At 31.7% G+C, this 17,240-nt stretch overlaps 1 protein-coding gene and 1 long non-coding RNA gene across 6 annotated transcripts; one reads left to right on the forward strand and one right to left on the reverse strand.

The window, feature by feature from the left end:
• LOC104786451 lies at positions 867 to 2,603 on the reverse strand. Of its 5 annotated transcripts, none has more exons than XR_767502.2 (5): positions 2,433 to 2,603; positions 2,111 to 2,231; positions 1,431 to 1,820; positions 1,219 to 1,328; positions 867 to 1,016 (listed from the first exon to the last, which is right to left on the reverse strand). It is a non-coding gene; the product is annotated as an uncharacterized LOC104786451 (long non-coding RNA). The 5 variants fall into 5 exon arrangements; XR_767501.2 differs by lacking the exon at positions 867 to 1,016 and adding an exon at positions 1,023 to 1,130; XR_767500.2 differs by lacking the exon at positions 867 to 1,016 and having other exon boundaries at positions 1,054 to 1,328; positions 1,431 to 1,520; positions 1,617 to 1,820.
• LOC104786452 (histone-lysine N-methyltransferase ATX1-like) lies at positions 7,827 to 15,092 on the forward strand. The gene is made up of 24 exons (XM_010511874.2): positions 7,827 to 8,622; positions 8,808 to 8,859; positions 8,949 to 9,023; positions 9,130 to 9,349; positions 9,473 to 9,599; positions 9,706 to 9,810; positions 9,897 to 10,087; positions 10,206 to 10,298; positions 10,394 to 10,491; positions 10,583 to 10,744; positions 11,558 to 11,701; positions 11,788 to 11,835; positions 11,957 to 12,074; positions 12,148 to 12,213; positions 12,319 to 12,380; positions 12,478 to 12,534; positions 12,879 to 12,947; positions 13,072 to 13,270; positions 13,574 to 13,819; positions 13,925 to 13,986; positions 14,066 to 14,143; positions 14,376 to 14,471; positions 14,570 to 14,673; positions 14,763 to 15,092. Exons 1-24 carry the CDS (start codon positions 8,072 to 8,074, stop codon positions 14,899 to 14,901), a joined length of 3,162 nt encoding a protein of 1,053 aa, XP_010510176.1. The 5' UTR covers positions 7,827 to 8,071; the 3' UTR covers positions 14,902 to 15,092.

Consider the following 17,240-nt stretch of genomic DNA (forward strand, 5'->3'; position numbering starts at 1 on the left):
GTGTCTCCATAGTCGTCTGTTGTTTCTTTCCACCCACAGAAAGTGGATGGTAAGCTGAAAAAGTGAAAAATGTACCTGAGTAGGAAGAGTCGTTCCTGTCCCAAAGACAATGGGGCTAAGACACGCTTTTGACATCAACCCATAGTTTGACTAAACTTTTCTCTCATTTGAAAATGTCTATTTGATATGATCGACTATGCTATCTATTTATCCATGTCTATAAGACTATAACATACAACATAATAAGTTATAAATCACATATATATATATATATATATAAATTATCGAGTTGCATAATATTTGTTCTAATTAAAAATGTCATAAAATTTTCTAAAAATTCTCCCCATTGGTTCTCTCACAGTCTCACTTGTGTATTATCTTCATTACTAGTGTCATGGCCCGTGCGTTGCACGACCTAATTAAACATGGTGAATTTTAACATAAAAAATAAATAATATTTTTTTGTCTTTCTTCTTTTTTTTTCATTTTTTTTTGTCGGCAACAATTTTTTTGTCTTCTTTCATCAAACAATCATCTTTATCTTCTAATATGATTCTCAGTCTCATCGGCGCCGACCCAGTACCGGCTTAAACATATTACATGCCCTTGGGCAAACTAAAAAAAAAATACCCCTTAAACTAAAGAAAAACTTACTGATTTTTTTTAGGTCTTTTTGGTTCATATAATTTTTTTTTGTGCCCCTTTCTAACTTATAATTTTTTTTTTGTCTCTTTCTAGCTTACAAAGTTTTTTTGTGTGCTTCTTTAACTTACAATTTTTTTTTGTGCCCCTTTCTAGCTTACAAAATTATTTTTTGTGCTTTTTTAACTTACAAATTTTTTTTATGCCATTTTTCTTATACGTATATGCCTCTTAAATTTATGTACCCAGAGCGGTCGCACTGCCCGCCCTCCTAGTTAAGTCGGCACTGCGCCGACCGACCTCATGCTCTCCATCTCCAACAGAGTTAAATCATCCACCGAGTGTTTAAATTTCAGCAAAGGTGTTATTAAAACCTAAATCAATTCAGCTCATTCACATAATCAAACCAAATAATGAACACATCCATGTTGGATACTAAGTTGGGGATTATCAGTAACCACTTTAGGTTCACAAATTGGAAACTGGTTCTAAAGAAATGAAGCAGAATACTCATGATCTAAAAGACCAATTTCAACATAAAGATACATAAGAGAGAGGGTTTCAACGAAATGGAACCTTGCCAGTCACGCATTCCACAAGCTTAGATAGAGAAAAGCCTCTTCAATATCACACAAAATTGAACTTGCTCTGAGTTCTCCTTACCAGAAAACGGTAAAGCTACAAAACTTCAAAATAAATCTTATACTCACTAAGACTCACCCAATTAAAAGCCACTTTAAATAAGGGAAACAAAAACAAAGGAGAGAGATCGTTGCTGGATTTGTAACCTTGACAATAAGCTTAGGGTAGACATCATCTCACTTTGGAGCTGTCCTTTTGGTCTTTTTTCTATTACCTTCAGCGATCAAATCTATACCCTACAAACATGACCATTCAGTCTCAGAATCAAACCTTGTAAGCTTACATGTCAATCTCAAACCAAACTAAGAGAGATGAATCATTCACACTCTAACCCGAGGCTTAAATGTCGGAAGAAAACCTATCCACGTTCCAAATTTACTATACAACTACATAAATGACATAAAACACCCAAAATTCCTTGAAACTTCAGTAGCAAACTAAAGAACTTGTAGAAGAAACGAAGATTGGAATAAAGAGGAAGGGAGAAGTGTCATTGTGGTCCGGTGTTGTGGTGCTGGAACCGCCAACCATGTAAACTGAAAGATTTTGAAATAGAAAACACTTCAATAACAGACTACAAACACTTGGATAACAGACTAAATAAAATTGAAGTTATGAATCTGTTTTATATAATGCAAGTTCTTTATCAAACTTGTTCCGGTTGTTAAAATATAAACAGAGAATTTGAGAAGACATAGATATTGATTGATTAAGCAATGTTGAACAAAATATACCAGAAATCAGAGTTCGTAAATTGCAAGAAGAAGAGATATGTGATTGATGAAACCCTACAATCAGAACATGTAAGAACTTAAAAAAAATTTACCCGGAAAAGTTGGAGGAAACCAGAAATAGGAAAGGAAGAGATACTGAAGCTTTTGTATGATATCATGTTGTGGGAATCGTGGTCGTGCGGGAGTCGAAGCAGTTGTTGAAGAGAAGTAATCCTTTTGTGTCGTAATTTTTATATAAGGAATACAAACAGAAGAAGAAAGCTATTAGAAACCTAAATCAATTTGATTGAATACAAACAGAATTACAGAAGAAGAAAGCTTTTAAAACCTATATCATAAGAAAATCGATTGAATACAAATAGAAGAAGAAGCTATTAAAACCCTAAATTCAGAATAGAGGTTTAGTTCTAGTACCCGATTAAAGGAAGCAGAAAGAGGGATGAGAAAAGGAAGAGATTGAGAGCTTTTGTATGAAATCAGCTTGTTGTTCCATAATTGAGCGAATTAAGGCGAAGTGGAGATCATGGGAGAAGAGGCGTAACAATTTTAATCTTTTGTGTTTTATTTTTTGTGTCGCAAAAGTAAAATAAATGTTTTTTTCTTTTAAAATGAAATTTGTTAAGCAAAAATTGTGAAAGATTATAATTTGGGACTTAAGACAGATGTCAGATAGAGAGAGTGGCAGTTAATTGAGAATTTACTTGTCACTTATAGAATAAGGATTCACTATACTTTTACGTTTCAGTTTAACGCATTTACCATCCCACAACCGACACTTTGTGAGACATTGAGCAATAGCAAGCCGTCAGTTGATCACCCAAAAATTGTAAGCACCTCATCCCAAAAATATTGTCGTGGGCGTCTCCTTCAAATCCAATATCCTTTCGTAGATACATTATAACATTTAACTAAATTGATGTTTGGTTTAGTGGTTTAATCTGCTTATCCGTAATTGAATTAGCATTTAACAAAAACATAAATTTTGGATGAACACCTTCAGTTTTGAAACCGTGGGGCGTGGGATATATCTGAAATTTTTGTATTAACAAATCCCCTATATATTAAAAGATAAGCATTCTTGAAGAAAAGCTGACGTGTCGTCGCTAAAGAGTTATGTGCTCAATTTATTACTTGCCCTTAATATTTTATAATATTAAATAAAACTGTCATTACTATTCAATTTATTTATATACACAATATTTTGTTCTTATAAATTCTACTAGATTCTGATCCGCACGTACGTGCGGGGTTGATTTTAAAAATTAAGTCTAAACCGTATCCCAATAGCCATCCCCTAGTATAATATTTTCTTTACCCGTAAAAACTCGTCCCTCTAAACCAAAATAGTAAATATCTCTAGTTGCTCAATAAATCATTTTGTCTCATTTATTAAATATATTTCAAGCTAAAATTAATTCTAATAATAAATAGTTTAACCATAAATACAATATGGTTTCAGAAAACTTAAATTTTAATAATTATGTCATATCTATTAAAAATTATTATAAGATTGTAATACTATATATTATCTAGATAATATATATAATTTGATGTTTTGTTTATTTTGAAAAATATAAATATATATAGTTATCCAAATTTTCAAATTCTCATTTGGTATTCAATCGGAAATAATTTAGAAAATGTATTTTAATTTATGAATTACCGTTCACCTCTCATACCCGTTAGTTGAAATAAATAGCTTTATGATATTTTTTGAATATATATTACTATATCGTCCCTCTTGTATTTCCTAAATTTTTTTGAAGTTATTATAAATCATATGGATGCATTTAATTTACTATGGCAATGTGTGGTATCTAATGGATTAGATAGGTTGGTACTTCTTTGGCTTCATCGATTTCTAATATTATGTATCACAAAGTTTTTATATTTCTAGTGGTTGTTTACATTTTTTTTTTGACAATTCCTGGTTTCGTCTAGTTTTTTCGCATCCTATTATGTTTCCATTGTACTTTTAACTTGAGACATTAATAAAGTAAAAACAATTATTTCCAAAATTTATGTTTTGTTCCCATTCTCGATTTTTTTTTATCTCCAATTACGGTGTCCCAACCTTGACAAAAGATTTTAAGTATGCATGTTTGCTCTATATATAAAATCGATGAAGTGAAATTGATGAAAACAAATCACCTGAGTAAGTTCTTTCTAAATTCTTCACGATTAAAAAAAATTAAACGATAGTTTTCTGAAGATGTTTGGAACCATTGTAGTGTGAAGAGCATATATACACTTGTAACTTTTACTTAGAAGGTTATGACCACAATTAAAATATCCACCAGAAATTAGCTTATATTAAATTCTCTAAACATAAAGGTGTATTAACATAAATAAGAAGACAGTTCTGACTTCTCCTTATAAACAATTTATATAAAAATAACTTAAAAAAAAAAAAATAGAACCAAAAATTAAAAAACATAAGAGAAACCATAAATGAATAAAAAAACAATATTTCTAACACCATAAATAAAAATATCAGATTAGAAAGTATTTGAAAAGAAAACAGATACAAATTAAGTGAAAACATCTATGAAATCTTTATACTTGTTTGTGAATGGATCAATAAATCGACTTGTGATCAAGTATTGACCCTGAAACAAAAACAAGAAGAATACGTGTAAGAGGTTAGTAGAATTTTGTAATATACATCTGAGAAAAAAAATTAATTGATTTACTTTTAACTTCCCACCTGAAATTAGAAGACAACACCATAAGCTTCTCCAACTATACTTTAAACCCTACATAAACACATCATAAATATTAGCTTATTTATTTAAATTATAACTGAGAATATATAATAATCATAAACTAAAAAGGAAAATAAATAGAACATCTAAACATATAACAATCTAAAAACTAAACAAAGAACAAATAAATTTTGACGACACAAAATAAGGTTTTTATAAAGAACCTCTCTGTTTTGGGTGATGGACTTTTTTCGAGTATTGAATTATTGTGAATTGACTTAATTATAGATACATAGTCAGTTATGTTATTCATAAGTTTGTCAAGTTTTGTTAAAAAACTAATCTTAAAATATCTATAAGATTTGATTGTTTTTAATGTTAATTGTGCAATCAAGGAATCTTTTATATACACGCTTCAAAATATGCTACATTGATCATATGTTAACTATCCAAAATTTAGGTGTAAAATATCAAATTGATCACTTATTAACCATATATTTACTTATAAGAAAGATATTCTAAAACGGGATTTTCCTAATCTTAACAATATAATTTCAATTGTGTTATACATTACATTAAATTCTGGTGTGCTAATTATGTGGGTAGATTTGTTTAGCTTTAATGGCATATGCAGTATATTATCGTTACAATAGATTTATTTCTATATATAGATTCTTTTTAAACAAATTTATTGGGCAAACTTAACACAATTAATACCTGTTTGGTTCCGATTTTGTGGCTATCTGTTTGGCTTCAAAAATTAGACTATTCTTATTCTTATTTGAGTGGCATTTCATGTAATAATCTTTTAATCTATGTCTACTTATTAAAAATGATTTCCTTTTAATAGTATAGATAACTGGTAAATATTATTCAAATATTAATAAATATTATCCCCTACATGTTTTCGAAATTATTTTCAAAACCTATGTATTATAATATAATAAAAAATTATAACATGATATGTAAAAAATATATATTCTAAGTGTTAACTCAAAATTATAATTTTGAATAATAGATATTAGAAAATCTTTAAAAACAATTTGACGGCATCTTAAATTTATTTTAAACTATAAAATATTTAAACATATGCAAATCCTAATTGTCAATTTTCCATATAGAAAATTTCTGATATATAAAACTAACGTATATTAAAGATTCCTTAATTTCAAAATTAACACCTTAATATTATTTCTTAAAGATTTCGAAGGACGGCTTTTATAGATTAAAAAAATATTATACCCCTTATGGAGTATGGCTACCGGGACGGGTTTGACTCGCTTAAGAATTTAGGTCATTCGTTTCGAGAAGTTTTAATCTTTTTGATGGTTTTTATCCGTTTCATAATTTACAAGTTTTATACAATTCTGATTACTCACTAATTTGGTAAATGTTAGATTCGGGTATGTTGTTTTGTGAATCTTAATTTTATGCTGAAACTCTTATTATTTCAAAAATCACAAACTGAATGAAACCAAACTAATATAAGTTTGAACTTTAAATGATTTAACAAATAATTATATCTATAAATGTAACTCTATGTGTACATAATATATTACAAATCTTATAGTAAACCTAGTACTATCTATAAAGAAGGATGTATCTATATATACATTTTTGGAGACATTTAGCAAATAAATCATGAAGTTGGAACCTATTTACAATCATGCCATTGACATTAAATAATTAATTTAATAAATTAATTAATTCTATTTATATTTGATTTTTTTAATAAAACTTATGTGTTTTAAAAGGTAACAAACATAATTGCAAATGTATACAGATCTTATTTCCTTATTTTTATACGAATGTGAATGAAGAGGTTCACTTATAAGTATTGTTTTTTACTTGATAAGAATTTGAAAAATTGATTTAATAAAAAGTGACTTTTAGCCTCACATACTGTATTTTACTTTCACAGGTTTCGTATGATGAGGTTTTGCGGGTTAAAAATATTTGAACATATTGGATGATCCGCCTAGCATGGTGGGTTTGGACTACATAACCAGCACTAAAACTATTAATTTATTTCATAATTCATATACTATAGATTTGTAGTCATAATTTAAAAAATTAACTTATCAATTATTTAGTATATGAACTACAAAATATTACACATACGACAACATATTCTTAATATTCCAAAAAAAAAATTGTATACATATAAAAATATACACTAACATACCATATAAGCATATACTTCTGTTTAATTATAAAAAAACAAAACTAAGTGTTTTAAAATTTTATATTCTATCTAATAAAAAATTTAATGTAATTAGGTTCTAAATTGTATAAAACGTAAAAAGAAGAAAAAACATTTGAAACAAAATTATAAATTAATTAAATAAAAGTTAATTAATTAGAAATTTAAAAACTAAATAAATTTAAAATTATTATTTAAAATATAATAATTTTTAGTTTAGTCTCGCGGTGTACCGCGGGTGAAAACCTAGTAGTTACAATAATTCCACAACTAAAACCGAAAAAGAAATAAATTTATATCACGTTAACTTACAAAACTATGTAGAATTTTTTTCCTATTGGCCTATGTATTTAATAAAAAATAAGATAGATTACATATATTGAATGAATGGTTTTAAATGTTATTTTTTGACATCAAAATGTTTAGTTATTTTTTTGACATCTTTTTTTTTTTTTGGATCAAATGACATCTTTTTCTAACATGGAAATATTAACCTTATTTTAATCAAATTATCCATACTTTGTTTGTTTTTTCACTTTTAATTTCTTCCTTTTTAATATTGTGCGGATCAAAAAATAAGAATAAATTTATATCACATACTAATAACTATATAAAAATAATTAGATTTTATTTACATCTTTTTGTTTTTTTGACATCGAAATATTACATTCTTACATTTTTTTTTCTGACATCAAAATGATATATATATATTTTTTTATCTCAAACTATCCATATCTTCGGTTTTTTTTTCTTCGAACAAACAATTTTTTTTTATATAAATTAATAATCAGATTTTGCTTCACATCACACATATATACATACACTTATGAATGTAAGCATGCGGAGATATATAAAGAGACAGAGACAATAGTTTTAGATCTGAAAAAAAGTTAAGTCATCATCTTAATAAACCCGGCGGGAAACGATAAAGAGCCTTTTTAGCTTCTCCCTCCAAAGGATCCGTCTCTTCTTTTTTCTTTCTTCCCCCTTTTCCTCCGATTCTGATTTCTAAACCCTAATTTCTCTCATCCACGAAAACCCTAACAATTTTTTTTGGGGGTTTATCGAAGGAAGGAGAGATAGAGAGTGAGCAAAGGTGTCTCCTTTACGAATCCCCTCTGCTTTCTCCTTCCGATTTAATCTCCATGGCGTGTGTATCGAATGATACCCAGATCGAAATCGATGTTCACGCGCTCGCGGAAACTCCAATTCGCTGCGATTCTAGTGAGAGTATATACTCTGTTACCTCGTCGGCATTGTGCTGTGTTAATGCTGTTGGTTCACACAGTCTGATGTCTAAGAAGGTTAAGGCCCAAAAGCTTCCGATGATTGAGCAATTTGATGTTGAAAGTAGCGTTGTGAGTGCTAGTCCCGATTGTTGTCGTTCGGATGATTACAAGTTGCGGAGTCAGCGTCCTGAGATTGTTCGCGTTTACTATCGCCGTCGTAAGAGGCCGCGGAAGGAGTGTTTACTAGATCAGGCGGTGGATGTGAAGACTGAAAACGTGGATCTTGATGAAATTGAGGAGAAGAAGAAAAGGAAGATTGGTAATTGCGAGTTTGGTAAATTGAGTGTGGATTCAATTGGTTTAAGAAGGTGCAAGAATAGTGGAGATAAGCAAAATGGATCATCCCGAAGGAAGGGCACTTCTATCAAGGATCTGGACAAGGCGCGTTCAGCTAAGAAATGGGTCAGGTTAGGGTCTATCTCTATCATCTCTTTCATTGTTGAAAGCCATGGAAATTGTATGGTCTTTTCCGTGCTGTTGTTTTTGCACTGATGATTTTCTTAGTTCAGACTTTGAATCTGTTGCCCTTTTATTGTTAGTGGACAGACTACTTGTTTTCTTGGTCTTGTATGATGGAGTTTTGATGTGGCAGGTTGAGTTATGATGGTGTGGATCCTACAAGTTTCATAGGGCTGCAATGCAAGGCAAGTGTTTTAACTAGACAATTGTCTTGTCCACTTTAAGCTATTTGTGAAGGGGACATCATAACAGTTGATTGTCGTTTAATCTCTAGGTTTTTTGGCCGCTGGATGCTCTTTGGTATGAAGGTTCTATTGCTGGATACAGTGCAGAGAAAAAGCGTCACACTGTAAGTAGTTCTCTACTCTACTTGAGTTCTGAGTTGGGTAGTTTTGTGAACTATGTAAATATGTAAAAGCGTGTTCCTCTAACAGTGTGGTTAAATGCTTCTTTAGGTTAAATATGGGGATGGATATCATGAGCATATAGTTCTTGATCGTGAAATGATCAAATTTTTGATTTCTCGTGAAGAGATGGAGCTGTTACATCTGAAGTTTTCTACTAGTAATGTGACTGTTGGTGGCCGTGATTACGATGAGATGGTTGTATTGGCAGCTACTTTGGATGGATGTCAAGATTTTGAGCCTGGAGACATTGTATGGGCAAAACTAGCTGGTTTGTACTAAACTGATTTTTTTCCATTTTATAAAACCCCCTCTTTATGCTAACAAAGCATATAGACAAAGAAAACTACCTACTGACTTCCATAGAACTGCATTTGCTTTCCTGTTCGGACAGGTCATGCTATGTGGCCAGCAGTTATTGTAGACGAATCCGTTATCGGAGAGCGGAAAGGTCTAAACAACAAGGTATCTGGAGGAGGATCACTCTTGGTCCAATTTTTTGGCACTCATGATTTTGCTAGGTTAGTCAGTGTTTCCTAAATAATTAAATATCTCGTGTAGCTACTGATATGTTGAGATCAATGTTACACATTATCAAGCTGAAGTTAACATCATTTGGTTTTATAGAATAAAAGTAAAGCAAGCAATCTCATTTATCAAAGGGCTTCTTTCGTCATCTCACCTGAAGTGCAAACAACCTCGGTTTGAAGAGGGCATGCAGGAAGCAAAAGTGTAAGTCCCTCTCGCTTATCTTTGGCAATCTGCTTTTCTGACTTTCAGTACTTGTCCTCAAATATCTGTTATTTTGCCTCACCCAGGTATCTGAAGGAACACAGGCTTCCAGAAAGGATGAGTCAACTTCAAACGGGAGCTGATTCCAATATGACTGATAGTACAGAAGAGGGAAACTCGGGTGGTGATCTTCTTAATGATGGAGAAGTGTGGTTGAGACCAACAGAACAAGTAGATATCCAGTATACAATAGGGGATCTGCGAATAATAAATCTTGGTAAGGCTTGAAACTTATAAGTATGGTGTATAATCTGTCATTCTATGGTTCATTATTTTAAGTTGGCTATAGGAATGAACTCCATTGATAATATATAGGCGTATGACTTGTCTTACAGGAAAGGTTGTGACAGACTCTCAGTTTTTCAAGGATGAGAATCATATTTGGCCTGAAGGGTATACTGCGATGAGAAAGTTCACATCACTAAAAGGTTATTTGTTTAGTCAGTTTTTGGATTTCCCTTATAAATCAGGTATTTTTCCATATTTAATTTATTGAGATTAGTTCATCAATGGGTTTTTGCAGATCATAGTTCACCTGCCTTGTACAAGATGGAAGTGCTCAGAGATGCCGAGTCGAAGACTCGCCCTATTTTTAGAGTTACTGCAGATAGTGGAGAGCAGGTGAGTTAAACATATCTATTAGTATCTGTTATTGAAGTTTTCAGGTCAAAACTCTATTTCTGGCTAACATCGGTAACTAATTTTTTTTCAGTTCAAAGGGCCTACTCCATCGGCCTGCTGGAACAAAATTTATAACAGGATAAAAAAGGTCAAGAATACTACTGACAGTCCTAATATTTTGGGTGAGGAGCTAAATGGATCTGGTACAGACATGTTTGGTCTCTCCAATCCGGAAGTCATTAAACTTGTACAGGTATCTTGTCGTTGCATGTAAAATTATTGTAGTGGTGTGCATGTGTTTTCATGATAATCTGCTTGCACATGCATTTCGGTCTCAGAAGAATCATCTAATTGTCTGGACACTGAACATTTTCTGGTACCCTGACTTTTGATTTGTCTCTAAAACGTATAAGCGGGTCTCAGTTATGTTCATATGAATGTTTGATGCACAAAATCAAGTTATGTTTGATGCACAAAATCAATTTTTCTTCTAAGACCATCAAGCTTGTGCACTAAATTTTTCTATGCAGGTCTTTGCTAATTGGTTTGTGGGTAACCTAATTCGCTAGTTCCATCCAAAAGCATGTTAGAATCACATATTCATTAATGAGACGACACTTACCTCACCTACGAAATAATCATTTCTGTCTAGTGACTATGGCTTCTTTTCTTTAATTGTTACGGTTGCTTTCTCTTCCGTAAGACGACTGTATGAAATAAATTTACAGTTCTTAATTGAAGCTTCACAAGTAATTACAGAGAGTTTCTAAGGATGAAATATGTGCATTTGGTCTATTGATTGTAAGAAATTTGATGCTTCTAGTGAAACATAAAGAGTAAAGTATTGTGCTGGAGTCTTTATAGCGAAACACATTTTGTAGAACATATCACTTTTTATTATTTCATGAGGCAGATACCTATCCAGATGGTTCCTGTTTTTGCAAACTTTTATGATTAGTTCTCTTTGTACTGCTTGGTGAATGCTCCCTGATTTATACCATTACATTATTGTTTAGCTTCTAGTGACCACACTTAATATGTGTCCTAATAAACCATTACCCAGCAGGATTTATCAAAATCCAGACCATCGTCCAATGTTTCCATGTGCAAATATAGTTTGGGAAAGCATCAAAATCAGCCTACTGGTTACCGACCTGTTCGTGTTGATTGGAAAGATCTCGATAAATGCAATGTCTGCCACATGGATGAGGTAAAGGGTGCATTTTGTTTCTTATGAGATTTCATATTTTTGCTCTTTAAGAAGTTCTCTGATATATAAGTATTTTTTATCTGCAGGAGTATGAGAGCAATTTGTTCCTGCAATGTGATAAATGTAGAATGATGGTATTCTTCATGCTCTGAGCTTTTTTAGCTATCATCTATCTCTTAGATGTATACTCTATAGTACCTTATTCTCCTTTCTCTTGGGTATGAATCAAATTTGAAATTTCTGGTCCACTACTAGGTCCATGCTAATTGTTATGGAGAGCTAGAACCCTGTGATGGTGCTTTGTGGTTATGCAACTTATGTCGACCTGGCGCTCCTGAAAAACCTCCACGGTGTTGTCTTTGTCCTGTAGTAGGTAATTTTTCCGTACCATTTGGTTTATGGAGTCTTTATGTGCTTCATTAGTGAATAATTGAAACTTCTTCTAGGGGGTGCTATGAAGCCGACAACTGATGGACGCTGGGCTCATCTGGCTTGTGCTATATGGATCCCAGGTTTAATCTTAATGATTTGTTGTTCTGTATGAGTCTGCTTTCTACTGAAGAATAGGAGGCCGTATTACTTTCCTTCTTACAAATTGAACTTGTTATTTTATTCAGAAACATGTCTATCTGATGTCAAGAAGATGGAACCGATTGATGGGGTGGATAAAGTCAGTAAAGTATGTACTCATTTTCTTTCACCTTCCTTTACCTTGGTACTATGGCCTTTTCCAAACTCTTATCCCTCTTCCTCTTTTTCCTAACTCTTAAAACTAGGATCGCTGGAAATTAATGTGCACCATCTGTGGGGTATCTTATGGAGCTTGTATCCAAGTAAGAATTCGTTCTATGTTAAGAGAAAACTGAATCATTCTTATGCATTCTGTTATATTCACATACATTAGTAATCTAGTTGAAATTGCCTGACAAAATGCTGCCAATATACCTGGCTTTTAGTAGGAAAAATGTAGCATAATTTCTGATCATTCCTGTAAACCCTCTATCAGAATATCAATTTATTTGCTGAAGTTGCAGTTATGTTTGCCATTTATCTCGTGTATGTTCTGAATAATGGAATCTGGTCACGACATATCACTTAAACGACTGTGCATGCCATTTTTACAGTCGAAAGGCAACCAAGGGTTAATATATATAATTTTAAATGACTACATTTTCAGTGTTCAAACATTTCTTGTCGTGTGGCATATCATCCACTCTGCGCGCGAGCTGCTGGTCTCTGTGTTGAGGTACTTACCGTATCTTACAGACAGAAAATTTTGCATTCATACTTACACACATGTATTCAAACACAGCAAAATCTACAAAAGAGATGTTCCTAACTGATTATGGCTTTTCTGACTGTCCATGTAGCTTGAGAATGAGGATAGACTTTTTCTTGTATCAGTGGAGGATGAAGAAGCAGATCAGTGTATTCGCATGCTTTCATTCTGCAAAAGGCATCGACAAACATCAACTGCCTGCCTAGGATCAGAAGACAGGATCAAATCCGTTACTCATAAAACTTCTGAGTATCTCCCACCACCTAATCCATCTGGCTGTGCTCGGACTGGTATGTAGCTACATGCTAGGATTAAAATTTAGATTCACATCACACTTTCGGGATAGGATTCTTTTCCTCATTATTCTTTTATCTCGCATATGGCCCATGTGTGTTTTGTTCACTTTCATGTTCTTACATATCCACTTGACATAGTAGTTTTTTTTTATTTTCTATACAAACATTTTTTTTTTATATTTGATAAAAATTTTAGTCTCATGCATTTTATTCATTCTTTTCTACCTTTATTCGTGTTTTCATTTTATGAGGCAGTCTAGATAATGATTTTGATATAATTTCCGTGTATTGTTGCAGAGCCTTATAATTGTTTTGGCAGAAGGGGGCGGAAGGAACCTGAAGCTCTTGCGGCTGCTTCTTCAAAGCGGCTATTTGTTGAGAATAAGCCGTATGTTATTGGTGGTTACTCTAGACTTGAGTTTTCAACTTCTGAATGCTTTCACGGATCCAAGGTGTCACAAATGAATACTCCAAGCAACATTCTTTCTATGGCCGAGAAGTATAGATACATGAAGGAAACGTACAGGAAGAGATTAGCATTTGGTAAGCATTGATTCTTCTATAATTATCAGTAAATCTTATAAGATAGTTAAGTTCCTTTGAAATTCTTCGTTTTCTCCTAATTTTTTTTCCCCCTTCTACTTTTAGGGAAATCAGGAATTCATGGTTTTGGCATATTTGCAAAGCTTCCGCACAGGGCCGGAGATATGGTGAGCATACTAAACTAGAACTAGACACTTCATCTTTGGAAAGTGTCACTCATGAAATTTTTTAATGAGTTCTGTGCAGATGATTGAATACACCGGAGAACTTGTTAGACCGTCTATAGCTGACAAAAGAGAACGTCTTATCTACAATTCAATGGTGGTACGTATTTTTTACTTTACTAACTTTCTACAGATTGGTGCTAGATGGAAGATTGAATAAACAGTAATGGAACAATTAGTCGGATTAACTTGTACCTTTTTTCACCATCTAAATGTTATCTTCTTATTCGAGCAATATACTTACATAGCATTCCCTTAGTAGTGTAAATCTTGGATGCCGATGAGTTAATCAATATCTGAGAAAAAAAACAAAATTTTCTTATGTGATATAGGGTGCAGGGACTTACATGTTTAGAATTGATGATAAGCGAGTCATAGATGCTACAAGGGCAGGAAGCATCGCCCACCTGATTAATCATTCCTGTGTGGTATGACTATGATCCGTTAAACTTAGTTGCTTGTATTCAATTTGGTTAGCATCTGCAAACAAAAAAAACTAAGCATTTATTGGCTTACTCTTATGCAGCCCAATTGCTATTCAAGAGTCATTACTGTTAATGGAGAGGAGCACATTATCATTTTCGCAAAGAGGGATATCCCCAAGTGGGAAGAGCTGACCTATGACTATAGGTTTCATTTTTATGCCCTCAAAATCAATCATCTGAGATATTATTCTATAGTCATACTTTCTACTGCCGCTGACCCTGTAAAATTTACAGGTTCTTTTCAATTGGTGAGCGCCTTTCATGTTCATGTGGCTTCCAAGGGTGTCGAGGTGTTGTGAATGATACAGAAGCTGAAGAACAACAGTCAAAAATCTTTGTTCCTCGTTGTGAAGTAATCGACTGGACCGAATAAATAATAAGCTGACTAAAGAAAATAGTAACAAATGTTGTAGCTCCTTACACTGAGAGCATATGTTGTCTAGCTTTGGCACATTCCATTTTTTTTTGTACAGAGACTCAGTAGAGAGTAAGTAACTACACCATAATAGTGACTCTTATTGTAAAGCCATTTGGTCCATTTCTAATTCCAGGCTTCTCTATACTTAAAAACTTGAGTCCTTTCCCAAATAGAGATATTTTTCACCATATCTAAATCAGTGACCAACTCGGATAAAGGTTCCCCCTACCACTTTAGATGTGGAGCCGCCGTCTCTCCAACACCAAAAGACTTAAATAATTCAAAAAGTCGGTTAACCGGAAATGAAATTTGAATCGGTTTAGCTTGACTGTCTCTGGAGGGGCAATAATGTATCTATCTATATATATATATAAAGTTCACTTTACTCACTCCTGGTGCTGCCACGTCAGTCACTACCTCTTTAATTTTTGTGGGCCTTACAGATTTTACAGATTTTAATAAGGCATTTAAACAATTATAACAAACTGATCCACTAAATTTAATCCAAAATTTGTAGACCCAGCACTATTTCATCCAAAATCTGTAGGTCCAACACTATTTTTAAATCATGTGGATTCAACATAATAATATTTCATCCAAAATTCAGCGGTGTCAATTAAACTCTAATTTTATTATTCAACCATAAAAAAAAAACGAAAGAAAAGAATAGAGCATTTACCCGATATATATATGAAGTAAAACACTGAATTTGGAATAATATTATTACCTATTCGTACCTAATTTTCTTTCATTTATTGTTTATGCTTAGTTCTTTTACATATACATGCATCATATGGTTAATCCACATAATTATAAGAGAAAAATAAAATATTTTCTTAGCAAGAAGACAAGATCTATGATTAGAATCTCCATTGATCATGTAATTATATATCATCATTTCTAGCTACGAAAACATCCACCTAAGCAATTTTTTTTTACTTTAAAATAAATTAATATTCATTTAGCACATATTTCTGTCAATTATAATTAATAGAAAGTTTAAAAATAAATATAATTAGTTAAATAAATAAAATGTTAAAATAAGAAAACAATACTATAATTTTTTATCAGTGGTAATAGTATAATTAAAATTTTCAATTAAACTGATAAATAATGAAAATTTATAAATGTATTATTGAGTTTTAGAATGGAAGTAAATTTTAAATTTATGGTAGAATAAATAAAAATTATGTAATTGTGTATTATTGAGTTGTGGTATGGAAGTAAAATTTAAAATTATGGTAGAATAAAAAAAATTCTGTAATTGTATTTATAAAATTTTAAACAGGAAAAAATAAAAATAAAAGTGAAATATTATTTTATAACATAATCAAAAAGGAAAAAAAAATTGATGTTTCGTCAATTGAATCAAATGGTTCTAATCCAAATTTAAGTATTGAAATATAGTAATTAAAGAGAAAATAGTTATAATATATCTTGAAAATCATTTTACAGTCTAATATGTATTATGTGTGATCCAATAGAAGGTGGAAAAAAGTAGATGTCAAAAGGAGTGCATCATCAATAATGACGAAAGAATTAAAGTTAAAAGTGTTTGAAAATAAATTAGTAAAAAATACACAATCACACATGACTAAATTAAAATCTATGACATCTCATTAATTGTGTGAAACGAATGAGTTTGTAGAAAAATAAATGACATACATTATTAGATTCCAAGTCGGGTGTAACAGTTTGGCCATATAATCATGGAAAGTGGGATAAGATATGCACTTTCATGAATTGGTCGTTATGGTACGTTGCAATTATTTTGATGGGTAAAGCAAGCTCGGTAAAGATGTTATAACGATATGATATTATATTTTACCTTTAAGCAATATTTATGAGATTCGGTATATTCAAATTTATACGAAATAATGTTATGTTAGTATCAACATCTAATCATAAATAATATATACAATTAGATCAACAATCGATCAACATCAAAGCCTTTAAAAATGTTTTTAATGAAATATATGAATAAGAAATAAACTCTCTTAATGTTAAAAGATTTTGAAGTGGTCATCAATGTCGTTTATTTTTCTTAATATTACCACATGACATATATTTATAAAGATTTACTCTCAAAACTTTGAATGATTATCGAGTTCAAGAATTCATAGAAAAGATTTAAATTAAAATCCCGCGCTTGCCTACAAATTCTAGTATACTATAGAAAATTCAAGAGATTTCTTACGAGATTCGTTTTCCCGCCGAGTTGGAGATTTTCAGAAGAAACCTAAAAAGGTTTCAGAGATTTAGAATCAGAAGATAGCAAAAAAAAAAAAAAAAAA

Source organism: Camelina sativa, chromosome 5 (assembly GCF_000633955.1).
Source record: "Camelina sativa cultivar DH55 chromosome 5, Cs, whole genome shotgun sequence".
Classification (NCBI taxonomy): Eukaryota; Viridiplantae; Streptophyta; class Magnoliopsida; order Brassicales; family Brassicaceae; genus Camelina; species Camelina sativa.

What these genes read in the sequence shown, in the direction of transcription:
- LOC104786452 (XM_010511874.2), top strand. Translation starts at nt 8,072, where the DNA reads ATGGCGTGTGTATCGAATGATACCCAGATCGAAATCGATGTTCACGCG. An exon ending in TGTATGGGCAAAACTAGCTG is followed by an intron (nt 9,350 to 9,472) that starts GTTTGTACTAAA and finishes CTGTTCGGACAG; the next exon opens with GTCATGCTATGTGGCCAGCA. An exon ending in GGCATGCAGGAAGCAAAAGT is followed by an intron (nt 9,811 to 9,896) that starts GTAAGTCCCTCT and finishes TGCCTCACCCAG; the next exon opens with GTATCTGAAGGAACACAGGC.